General features: G+C 45.3%; 1 protein-coding gene across 1 annotated transcript in view; it reads left to right on the top strand.

Annotated features, from left to right (window-relative positions):
• The window catches only part of LOC309394229 (potassium voltage-gated channel subfamily KQT member 1-like), a gene marked incomplete at both ends in the record, with an annotated part of 125,375 nt that extends 113,078 nt beyond the window's left edge, over positions 1-12,297 (top strand). Inside the window, one exon of the mRNA XM_081957120.1 lies at positions 12,164-12,297. Within this exon, the coding sequence (XP_081813246.1) occupies positions 12,164-12,297 (134 nt within the window). The remainder of the gene's footprint in view (positions 1-12,163) is intronic.
• Between the last annotated feature and the right edge of the window lie 209 nt (positions 12,298-12,506).

Here is a 12,506-nt window from a genome sequence, read left to right as displayed (position 1 = left end):
GCCGTGGTGGCGCGGTGGGTAGAGTGCAGGACTGCAGGCTATTTCTGCTGACTGCCGGCTGCCTGCAATTCGGCAGATCGAATCCCACCAGGCTCAAGGTTGATTCAGCCTTCCACGTTTCCGAGGAGAGTAAAATGAGGAGCCAGATGGTTGGGGGCAAGAGGCTGACTCTGTAAACCGCTTAGAGAGGGCTGGAAAGCATTGCGAAGTGGTATATAAGTCTACGTGCTATTGCTATTTTAATTTTTGTCATTCACGTTTCATTTTGTCCCTCCTTTTGCATCGTTTTGCAATGATTTTATTCTGCCATTTCCTTGGTATTAATGTAACTTTTGTCCTGTGGTGAGTTATCCTGTGGCACGTTGGCCATGGTGATTTGCTTGTGGTGAGTTGCTGTGGTGAATTGGCCATTGTGAGTTGGCCGTTGTGAGTTGGCCATGGTGAGTTGGCCATTGTGAGTTGGCCAATGTCAGTTGGCCGTTGTGAGTTGGCCATGGTGAGTTGGCCATTGTGAGTTGGCCAGTGTCAGTTGGCTGTTGTGAGTTGGCCATGGTGAGTTGGCCATTGTGAGTTGGTCACTGTCAGTTGGCTGTTGTGAGTTGGCCATGGTGAGTTGGCAGTGGCAAGTTGTCCATGGCAGCAGCCCCCAAATGTTGATGGAACAATCTAATGGATCATTCAGGGGTCAGTAGGTGGTGGATAGAAAATGGAATGTCAATTAATCTTTTGGGGGTCTCAGTGGAACTCCATACCAGTCCTTTATGACTAGGGCTAAGGCAACACTATCTAAGGTTGGATTTTCAACCACCAACAAGAATAACTTTGACTTGTCTCTAGTAATTGTAGTAGCAGTAGTAATAGCGGAAGTAGTAGTATTAGTTAAAATACTATTTATTACATTATAAATAAATTTTTGGGGTGGATGAAGATTCAGAAACTTCATGGAAGTGTCGATGAGCTGAAGTGTTTGAGGATCTTTTTTTCTAAACCAGGAGTCTGAAACTCAAGGCCCCGGGCCCCGCAGGGAGCAAAGGGAACACTAAAACAAAACAAAAAATCCTAATTCTAAGAGAAGTGGAAAGCGATAAATGGGTAATGTATATGCTAATAACTTGGATTTAAAAATGCCTATTATTTTTCACAATTCTACAGCAATCTGTTCTGCTATATTTAGTTAGAATTGACATGCCTGTAATAAAGTTTCGAGTGTACAGATTGTGTAAACATGGTGGAGCTATGCGATAACATTTAAAATGAGCACACAAAAAATGCTGAGAAATGCAGAGGAGTAAATTTGTAGCCTTGAGGACATGAGCCCGGTTTTAGGGCAAGTCACAGCAAAATAACTTAGATAAATATACACTTCACTGCTGAGTGAATTCGTTTAGTTTTATTTTTAGTAAAAGGTAGTCGAACTGGAAAAGTGAAGCCGTTGAGAAAATTACAAATACATTCTCTTTTTTTGGTCGATGTTTCTCCAGGCATGTTATAATACGTCTTAAAACTAAGGATATCTTAAGATAAAATAACAGTGCCCCACTTTCTACATCGTAATTTTCAGCTTCTCAACTTTGGCTCATAGTTTCCTACTGTAGGATGCTGGTTTATGCGATGGGCATAATTATGATCGCATCGGATGTCTATGGAGATTCTCAGTCATCCAGGTCATGGTTGTCCCAAAATGCTAGAAGAAGCTTCTTGGAAGAGAAGCAAAATGTCTTCAAAAAAAAAAAAAAAACAGAAAGTCCAGTTGCCTCTTGAAAAAGCACCTTTGGGACAACCGTGACTTGGATGATGGAGAATCCCCATAGAATTTTAGCGATGCAATTTGGGATGAGCACCCTTTGAACGGTTGTGGGAGTATGAATGGATTTCCAGAAAAAGTAGAACCATTTACGCTTCAGTTTGAGATGCAGGTACTACTCAGGTGACCCTGAGGACACAGACAAAACTCCAGGTGACCTTAAGGACTCTCTTTTTGTTGTTGTTGTTAGTTGCGAAGTCAAGTCCAACCCATCTTGAACCCATGGACAACGTTCCTCCAGACCTTCCTGTCCTCTATCATCCTCTGGAGTCCATTTAAGCTCGCACCGGCTTCTTCGGTGACTCCATCCGTCCAGCTCATTCTCTGTCATTCCTTTCTTCTTCTGTCCTCAGTCCTTCTCAGCATGAGGCTCTTCTCCAATGAGTCCTTCCTTCTCATTAGGTGGCCAAAGTATTTGAGTTTCCTCTTCAGGATCTGGCCTCCTAAAGAGCAGTCAGGGTTGATCTCCTCTAGGACTGACCGGTTTGATTGCCTTCTCCAGCACCAGAGTTCAAAGGCCTCCATTCTTTGGCGCTCAGCCATTCTTATGGTCCAACTTTCACAGCCATCCATTGCAACTGGGAAAACCATAGCCTTGACTATATACACTTTTGTTGGCAGGGTGATGTCTCTGCTTTTTAGTATGCTGTCTAGATTTGCCATCGCTTTCCTACCCAGGAGCAAGCGCCTTTAATTTCTTGTCTGTAGACCCCATCTGGAGTGGTCTTGGAGCCCAGAAAAATAAAATATGTCACTACTTCTATTTCTCCCCCATCTATTTGCCAGGAATGGAGAGGGCTGGATGCCATGATCTTAGTTTTCTTAACGTTGAGTTTCAAGCCAACTTTTGTACTCTCCTTCACCCGAATCAAGAGGCTCTTTAGTTCCTCTTCAATTTCTGCCATTAGGGTGGCATAATCTTCATATCTGAGGTTGTTTATATTTCTACCGGCAATCTTAATTCCAATTTTTAAATTCAAGCGTTTAAAAAAGTATAAATTTAGCATAACTTTTTCATGATTTACAATATAAAACTACGATTAACCATCATTCTGCCTTGGTAAAGTGGAAGTCCTATCATGTTCTTTAAATAAAAATAAATAAAGAGCTTGATATAATATGTCTATTATACTGGGATGATAAATTGTTGACATAAATTGTACTGTGGGTGAGAAGAGACTGTCTTAGAAATCCAGTTCAGGAATGATTTCATTAATATTATTATCAAACGCATTCCAAACAACCAAACTTTATTGGTACACTTGTCTTATATAAGGTAACAGTAAAGGTTCCCCTCGCACATATGTGCTAGTCATTCCTGACTCTAGGGAGCAGTGCTCATCTCCGTTGCAAAGCCGAAGAGCCAGCGCTGTCCGAAGACGTCTCTGTGGTCATGTGGCCAGCATGACTAAATGCCGAAGGCGCACGGAACGCTGTTACCTTCCCATCAAAGGTGGTTCCTATTTCTCTACTTGCATTTTTACGTGCTTTCGAACTGCTAGGTTGGCAGAAGCTGGGACAAGTAACGGGAGCTCACTCCGTTACGCGGCGCTAGGGATTCGAACTGCCAAACTGCCGACCTTCCTGATCGGCAAGCTCAGCGTCTTAGCCACTGAGCCACAGCGTTCCTTTAGAGTCTTATATAAATAGCATATATAAGGATTATTTTATTGGTGGAGAAGGATGAATGAAGTTCGCTTTATCTCCTGCAAGCATTTAGCTATAACGAGCCTGCTTACATGAAGACGAAACCATGGAAAGGCATAAAAATGTCGGGATTATGTCCATTCATCCTAAAGGCTGCCTTTCGCTCTCAGTTGCAGCCCAGAAATAGCTCAGAAATTACACTGCTCATTCATGAATTTTAGACTTAAGTGGCTGTTTCTAAAAATGTCCCAGCAGGGGGGGGGGGGTGAGTCGGTTCTGCTTGGCTGGGGCTGGGGCGGGGGGCTCTGCTCGTTTGGTTTGGCTCCCATCATGAAACGCAACAGACTGAAATAACTTCTTATACATTGACATCTGCCTAGGGCAGTGTTTCTCAACCTTGGTGACTTTAAGTCCTGTGGACTTCAACTCCCAGAATCCCCCTGACTGGGGGATTCTGGGAGTTGAAGTCCACAGGACTTAAAGTCACCAAGGTTGAGAAACACTGGCTTAGGGGGAAGAAGGGAAGAAGTCGGCCAAGGCTCTGCAGGGAAACTGGCTGGGAAAAGAATGAGATGTTGAGACACAGACACTTCTCTGCACAATCTTCGCCCCCGGCCACCTGCCTCAGCTGGTTTACAGCCAGTTTTCCTCCTCCCCGGCCATTCTCCATAGCCCATGGGCCCCTGCCCCTCTGCCCCTCTGCCCCTTACCCTTTGATTCCATTGACCCAGACGCCGTTTGACCTGGGCGTTTTGATGCATGGGACAAATAGCTCCCAGCCAGTCGGGTGGCAGGCAGAAGCAATGGTTCTGCAGGGGCAGCGTGCAATGGACACTAGCAGGGGCTGTGGATGCAAGTTTTTTTAAAGTAGACTTTTAAACGGATGGTCTGACTGAGGCTTCCCAAGAGCATGAAGCAAACTCCCGGTCCCGACAAAAACCCCTTTTATTAATTTACTGTAAGCCTTTTTTGTTCAACATAATGGTATTTTATGCTGCTATTATATAGAGAAGTAGATGATAACAGAGCGTTGCCCAGGTATTTATAGATGTCAAAGAGTTTGTCTGACAGGGAGTCTTTGAGAGGGGTCTTTCTTCCCCCTATTCCCATGCCCATCATCCCTGCCGTCTCCCTTCCCCCTCCCATGTGCTCCTCTTGCCTCCAAATCCATCAGGCGTTTCCCCATTGGTCCACTGGAGGGCGAACGTCACGTCTGGCTTTCCAGAGGAAGCTGTGAAGGAACTGACATCACAAACAGTTGCCGCTCTAGGATGCCGCACTCGCTCTCCTTAACGGGCCAGGCATTCCAGAGTTATGCTGGAACACACACACACAGACACACAGACACCCCAGGGGTGTCTTCGCTCCTCCACACCAGTATTTGTTTCTGGAAGGTAAGTCATCTGTGTACCAAGTTTGGTTGAAATTGCTCAAGGTGCTCCAGAGTTATGCTGGAACATACATACATACATATATACATACATACATACATAAAGCCTCTTATATACATACACACATACCAATAGTGGGCTTTGGCTGCAATGGGATCCGGGTGTGGACCACGGACACCAGCTGCTCAGCGGAGCAGCGTACAGGTGCCGTACGCTGTGCGCGGGTGTGCAGATGGCCCGTTTCCTTCAAATACAGGTAAGGAATGAGGGCAAGTGGGCGGGCCCTCCAAAGCACCATTCCGGTACGGTGGCTGCTGCTTCTGGCAGGCACCAGTATGCGCGTACCGGGGCATACCGCCTGCAACCCACCTCTGATACACACATACATACATACATACATACATACATACATACTTACTTACTTACTTACTAGTGGTGGGTTGTAGGCGGTACGCCCCGGTACGCGCGTACCGGAGCCAGCCCGGAACACTGGATACCGTTCTGGTATGGTGCTCCGGAGGGCCCACCCAAGCTCCTTACCGGTGTTTAAAGGCTTCTGCGCTTCCATGCAGTTGCATGGTGCGTACAGTGCCTGCGTGATGCAACGCGGAGCAGCTGGGGCGTCGCAGAGACGCTAAGACGCACGCACGTGCTGCTCGCATCCATGAGGACGCCGCCGGCCCCACTCCAACCTTACCGGTTGGAACAGGATTTGAAACCCACCACTGATACATATATACGTATGTGTATATATATGTATGTATGTATATACAGTATATAAAATAAATATATATAATATGATGATAGATAGATAGATAGATAGATAGATAGATAGATAGATAGATAGATAGACAGACAGACAGACAGACAGACAGACAGACAGACAGACGATTACAACAACATTTTTGAATCTTTTGGTGAATTCTGTCATTTTTAACTAGACACATTTTTGTACTGAAATAGCAAACGGAGACTGCCTTAAAGTATGGCAGTGTTGTTTCTTATATGAAATGTATAAGACACTAACTGGTTTTTTATTTCACTCTTGGAGAATGTCCAGTTCTTGAAGGCTTCCTAGACCAGTGATAGTAAATAAGATCCAGTTCTAAGTTTAACAGCTGTAATGTAAACTTGTGGCTTTAAACCCAAAATACCCAGCCAGAAGATACATGTGAATGTTGGTGCAAATGTGTTTGCAATACGTGTGGCTTCGCGTCCTCTGCTTCGAACGAATTCCACCACCCGAATCGTAACATGAAATTAAGAACAGCAGAAATGGAAAAACCAGAGTTGGTGGCCTCAACCATAGAATTACACTTCAGCTCTTTGCATGCAGACATTGTACAACTTATTGCAAAAAAAATGGGGGCAGAGTTTGATCATGCCATCACAACCACCGTCTTGGCTCTTTGGAGAGACACGCACCCATGGATGCCCTTCTGAGCCATAGAGCAGTGTTGGGCATCTGTAGGTGTCATAGGTCAACTTAAGAGCATTCCTTAATTTACTTAACCCCTTGGAGGGGGCTGGACTAGAAGACCTCCAAGGTCCTTTCCAACTCTGTTATTCTATTATGTCCTGATCCTTCACACCTGAAGACAAAAGATGCCCTAACTGAGATGATCTACCTTAGAGGTATACTAGGTCTTGGGTGGTATACACTTACCTTCCCTACCGGTTCACAAATAGGAATTTTGCTTGGCTCATACATGCCATCTCCGTGCATACGTACAATCCTTCTGCACCTTTTTTTTTGGGGGGGGGGAGGCCTAAATGGGATAATCTTAGGGCCAGGCGTAGGTGGGCAGAACCACCTGAGATTTCCGCTACCAAACCGGTAACTAAGTAATCGTGTCTTAAAACAGAGTTAAAAGAATGAAGATATGAAGAAGTATTATTGGGTTAGGAAATGTACAGTACAGGTAGCCCTCAACTTATGACCACAGTTGTGTCCCGAAACTTTTGCTGGTAAGTGAGACAGTTGTTAAGTGAATTTTGCCCTATTTATGACCTTTCTTGCCACTGTAGCTGTTACATTAGTAACACCATTGTTAAGTAAATCTGTCTTCCCCATTGACTTTGCTTGTCCGAAGATGGCAAAAGGGGACCGCATAACCGCAGGACACTGCAATCGTCATAACTGTGATCAATTGCCAAGCATCTAAGTTTTAATCACCTAACCATGGGGATGCTGCAATAGTCATCAGGGTGAAACATGGCCGTAAGTCACATTTTTCAGTGCTCCTGTAACTTCGAGTGGTCCCTAAATAAATGGTTGTAAGTCGAGAGCTACCTGTGTTACCACAGCAAGCAATTCTAAAGATATACTGTATTAGTCCCACCAAGGATCACTCTGGATACAGACAGGGATGGGGCTTCAAAAATTTTACCAAGGGGTTCTCAGCCCGATTGCTGATTGGGGTGGGGCCACAGTGGGTGTGGCCTAGTCAGCCTCTTGCACGATGGCCCCTCCTCTCCCAGGAGTCTCCAGGCGGCCTGTTTTGGATGCAGGTAAGTGCAGAGCGCACACAGAGGCTCGGAAAGGGCGAAAAACAGGCCTACCGAATGTTTGGCCTCCCTGGGCTCCGGAGGCTTTACTTGAGCCTCCGGAAGGGCAAAAATGGCCTCCCCATGCTCCGGAGGCCCTCTGGAGGCCAGAAATGGGCCCGAACATCCGGTAGGGCGGTGTTTCGCCCTCTCCAAGCCTCCGTGTGCGTCCTGCACTTACCTCCATCCAAAATGGGCCGCGAGAAGACTCCTGGGAGAGGAAGGGCCCCCAGCAGCCCACCCCTGGCAGACGGCGAAACCAGTGGATTGGGGAAGTAAGATACATCCTTGGCTGAGATATGTAAAGCAGTAACATGGATGAGCCCCTAAAACTTCCTTGGTTATAAAAAGACTGTACAAATGATATTTCTTGTGCAATTTCTTTTTTCCGGTTCTCCCTGTTAACTGTGAACAGAAAATAGCAACTTAACCTGAGAGTGGATTTGATCTATTTCTGGTTGTTTTAGGGTGGAGTTTTGTTTGCCTTCGCTCATTTGCATTAGTTAATTAGAGCCCAGTTTGAGCTGTTCTTATGTCTGCTTTAAATCCTGTGTTTTTCGTCCAATTATTGGATGAAGTTCTGCTGCTGAATAAGCCCTCTTTTCAAGTTGGATTAAAAGATTGCGTTTTTTCTTGTAGAAATAAGAGGTAATCCTTTCCTGGATCCATTCTCCGCTGACTGGAAAACATGTCACAATAAGCCTACCTTTTCATTCAACTTGCAGATAATTAATGATATTACAAAACTCGACGGGAGGAGTATTGCTGCAACGGGAGTGGTATCATTATGTCACTCTTCTTCCACAGCCTCGTGGTACTACTACAATTAGCCGCTGGCTTTCTGCATAAGCCATACGTTCGGGGAGAACATCTGTCCAAGCTACGAAATGTAACGATAAACTTTGTAAGGATAAAACGGTAACTGGCAAGTTTCCTACCGCCATCACTGTGATCCAGTGGTAGAATTCAGCCGGTTTGGACTGGTTCAGGCAAACCAGTAGTAGCAACCAACCCACCCCGGCTCTATGCCGTCCTATTTAGCCACGTTTTCTAAGTCGCGCACATGCATGCAAGCCGCAGATGCTAGCAGAGTGCTTGCATGGAAGGCTGCACACATGTGTGGAAGGCCCGCGCATACTCACAGTTTCGGTACAGGGTGAACCGATGATAAAATGATGTGAAACCCACCCCTGCTGTTGTCCCTTGTGCCTCCAGTGCTTAATGCTTCTTGAAAGCTGTTCCAAAATTTTGCCAAGAATTTGCCCGAGGCAACTGAAGAATAATTCTTTGAACATATTGCCAAAGTCTGACCGCAGGAAGGTGTGACAAAATCTGTTAGAGTCTTCTTGCTTGGTCAAACTATATAGCTCTCAAGAACATATAATAATATGTTTTATTCTGCTCACTGTACTAATTGTGGTGTGTGAGTCCATTCTTTTAAGGCTGGGGTAACTTTACGACTTGTGGACTTCAACTCCATGCTGGCTGGGGAATTCTGGGAGTTGAAGTCCACAAGTCTTAAAGTTGCCAAGGTTGGATACCCCTGCTTTAGGGCAAAGCCTAGCACCATGTAGTCTTCTCTGATCAGGAGTACCCATGATGACTTCCCTATATCTAATCGTTCATTGTAGTGGACCTTAATCAACTGTCAATAAGACATTGACAATAGAGCTACGGTGACACAGTGGATAGAATGCAGGAATTCTCCTGACTGCCGACTGCCAGCAGTTCAGCAGTTTGATCCTGACAAGGTTGACTCAGCCTTCCGTCCTTCCGAGATTGGTAAAATGAGGACCCAGATTGTTGGGGGGCTCTGTAAACCGCTTAGAGAGAGCTGGAAAACACTATGAAGCAGTATATAAGTCTGTGTGCTATTGCTATAAATATAAGATATATAAAATATATTAATTGTAAGAGCCATGGTGGTTAGAATGCAGCATTGCAGGCTGACTCTGCCCACTGCCAGGTGTTCGATCCTGATGGAGCTCATACTTAACTCAGCCTTCCATCCTTCCGAGGTGGGTAAAATGAGGACCCAGATTGTTGGGAAGTAGGATGCTGACTCTGTAAACCACTTAGAGAGGGCTGTCAAGCAGTATGAAGTGGTATATAAGTGCTATTGCTAGGACCTCCACACTAGTGAAAGAATGGTCCTATTTCTATTTTGTGGACCTTCTGGAGATGCCACCACCTTCTCCTTGTAGCAACTCATCCTTGTACAAAACCGCGACCTTCTGCCTAGTGAGTTTTGTAAAGAAGTGGAAACCTTGCTCTGAGTAGGAACATTTGAGGGTTTTGGTCCTATTCTTGCCCTTAGCGCCCTGCTACAGGTAGTTTTGGAGTTACAACCACAATTGGGATCAGAATTTCTGCGGCTGTCCTTAAGGTGAGCGGCGCTCAATTTTACAACCTTTCTCCCAGGGTTGTTGAGGAAATTACTGCAGTTGCAAAGGGAATCATGGCTTCCCCCATCAACTTTGCTTATCCAAAGCTGGTTTGGAAGGTGGAAAATGTTGATTATGTGACCCCGGGATGCTGCAATTGCTATAAATACATGCCAGTTGCCAAACCCTTGAATTTTAATCATATGACCATGAGGACGCTGCCGTCGGTTATAAGTACGAGGACCAGTCATAAGTCACTTTTTTCAGGGGTGAAATCAACTTACCTTCGCTACCAGTTCACAAATGTGAGTGCACACTCACCTCCGCTCACCTCCACGGATGCCCAGGGCCTTCCACGCATGCGCAGAGCGTCAAAAACGGGATGTGATGATGTCCGGGCAGGTGGGTGGAGCCCTTCATTTTTTTTTACTACTGCTTCTGTGGGCGTGGCTTGGTGGGCGTGGTGTGGCTTGGTGGGCGTGGCTTGATGACTGGCAGAGGAAGAATACTGCAAAATCTCCATTCCCACCCCACTCTGGGGCCAGCCAGATGTAGCATTTGCCAGTTCCCCGAACTACTCAAACTTTCTGCTACCAGTTCTCCAAAACCTGTCAGAACCTGCTGGATTTCACCCCTGGCGGAGTCTCCCGTCGCCACCACTACCGGTTCACCCGAACCAGACAGAACCGTCTGAATTGCACCACTGTTTTTTTTTTTTTTTACGGGGTCATTGTAACTTTGAGCTTGTTGCTGAACCATTGATCATAACTCAAGGACTGCCTGAATTTAATGCGCCTTCCTTTCCGTACAAGTCGCCTAACTTCTTAAAGTCATTTCAGCTTTTCTAATCTCTCTCTAAAATCCAAAGCGCGCTTTAATATTGGGTAGACTCACAAGAAGGAGGAAGAAAGGTTTCAAAACTTTTTATTCCTCCGGGCTAGGGAAACGAAATCCCTGTTGGCATCAAATCTTGGAGAAAGCCAAATTTAGCTCTGGTGGTGTGTGGGTGAGGGAGCACATGAGCTCTTTTTCCTCCAACTCAGTTTAATTTCCTGGTTGGGTTCCATTTCTAAATATAGCTTTTCACATTTCATATAGGAATGTTTGCCTATACAAAGTAAACACCTTCTTGTAAGCTTCCTTTTAATGGGTAATTATTGACTTTTGAAATATATTTAGTTTATTTTTATGTATCGGCATGAATTAGGTGGGGGTGAAAATTAACTGCAGCTATTACATTTTGGCACTCTTAATTTATTTTTCACGAGGGACTGGTGCACGGCTTTTAATGCTGTGGGAAAACCGATAAAAACTTTACATTTTAATCAAACAAAATGTTTTTTAAAAAATATGCTTGTGTAGTTACTTACCAAGCCCATCTAAATTATATTAAAGTAACCAAAATATCTTTTACAATCCACAAGGTATGTCACAACGTTTGAGCGCCCCTAATGTTTGGAAAAAAAGGGACGCGGTGGCTCAGCGGCTAAGACACTGAGTTGTCGATCAGAAAGGTTGGCAGTTCGGCGGTTCGAATCCCTAGCGCCACATAACGGAGTGAGCTCCCGTTACTTGCCCTGGCTTCCGCCAACCTAGCAGTTCGAAAGCACGTAAAAAATGCAAGTAGAAAAATAGGAACCACCTTTGGTGGGAAGGTAACAGCGTTCCGTGCACCTTCGGTGTTTAGTCATGCCGGCCACATGACCACGGAGACATCTTCGGACAGCGCTGGCTCTTCTGCTTTGAAACGGAGATGAGCACCGCCCCCTAGAGTTGGGAAAGACTAGCACATGTGTGCAAGGGGAACCTTTACCTTTTAATGTTTGGAAATTGAAAGTTGAGAAATTTGACCCGCCTAGTGCAAATGTTACCAATTCTCTGTTTTAATGTAACACAATAACAGAATTGGAGGGACCTTGTAGGTCTTCTAATCCAACTCTCTGCTCATACAATTTCAGACAAAAGGTTGGCCATTCTTTTCTTAAAACCTTCCAGTGTTGGGACACCCACAACTTCTGGAGGCAAGTGATAGATGTCGATTGCTGTTTCAACTCCTTGCGACTGGGAAAAGGGGCAGGTTTCTTTATTAAATTTATTTGCTGCACATCTCGTTTTGCCCAAGACTTGGCACATAGACCTTGCTCATTGTTGCATGTTCTCCATGAATGGATGTGGTAAAGGTAAAGGCTCCCCTCGCGCATACGTACTAGTCGTTCCCGACTCTATGGGGCAGTGCTCATCTCCGTTTCAAAGCCAATTTAAGGTCAATCTCTCCGCAACATGGCCAGGCTTTCAGAGTGGAATTAGTTAAGACTGGCTGTGAAGAGGGCTCAGCTGGGTCCAGTTTGCTCCAGTCAAATGTAGCAGGCGGCTTTTTCCTCTCCTTTTAGGACCCGTGGTTTTGGCAGTGACGTTCCCACCGCCCCAAATGGTGGGAGATAAGACAATTTCTACCATGTCATTGACCAGAGGCAGCCGCAGGACATTAGAACGGCTCCTCACTGTCGAAGCTGGGCTGTTTTAAAAGCTTACGGTCAGCTTGCTCACATGCAGACTGATATTATCTCATTAGTGGTGGCATTTTCGGCAGACGGCAAAACAAGGGCATCATTAACACAAGAGAGAAAACGTTGACTGCAGATTTGGGTTTTCTGTCTATTATACGACAGTATATCTCAAATCCATATTAAGGAACCGCCTCTGTTAGAATCCAGGTTGAAAAAGGGTGGAAAA

The sequence above is a fragment of the Natrix helvetica genome, assembly GCF_964273705.1.
Source record: "Natrix helvetica genome assembly, chromosome: 6".
Lineage (NCBI taxonomy): Eukaryota > Metazoa > Chordata > Lepidosauria > Squamata > Natricidae > Natrix > Natrix helvetica.
This window is presented reverse-complemented; position numbering and strand designations above follow the sequence as displayed.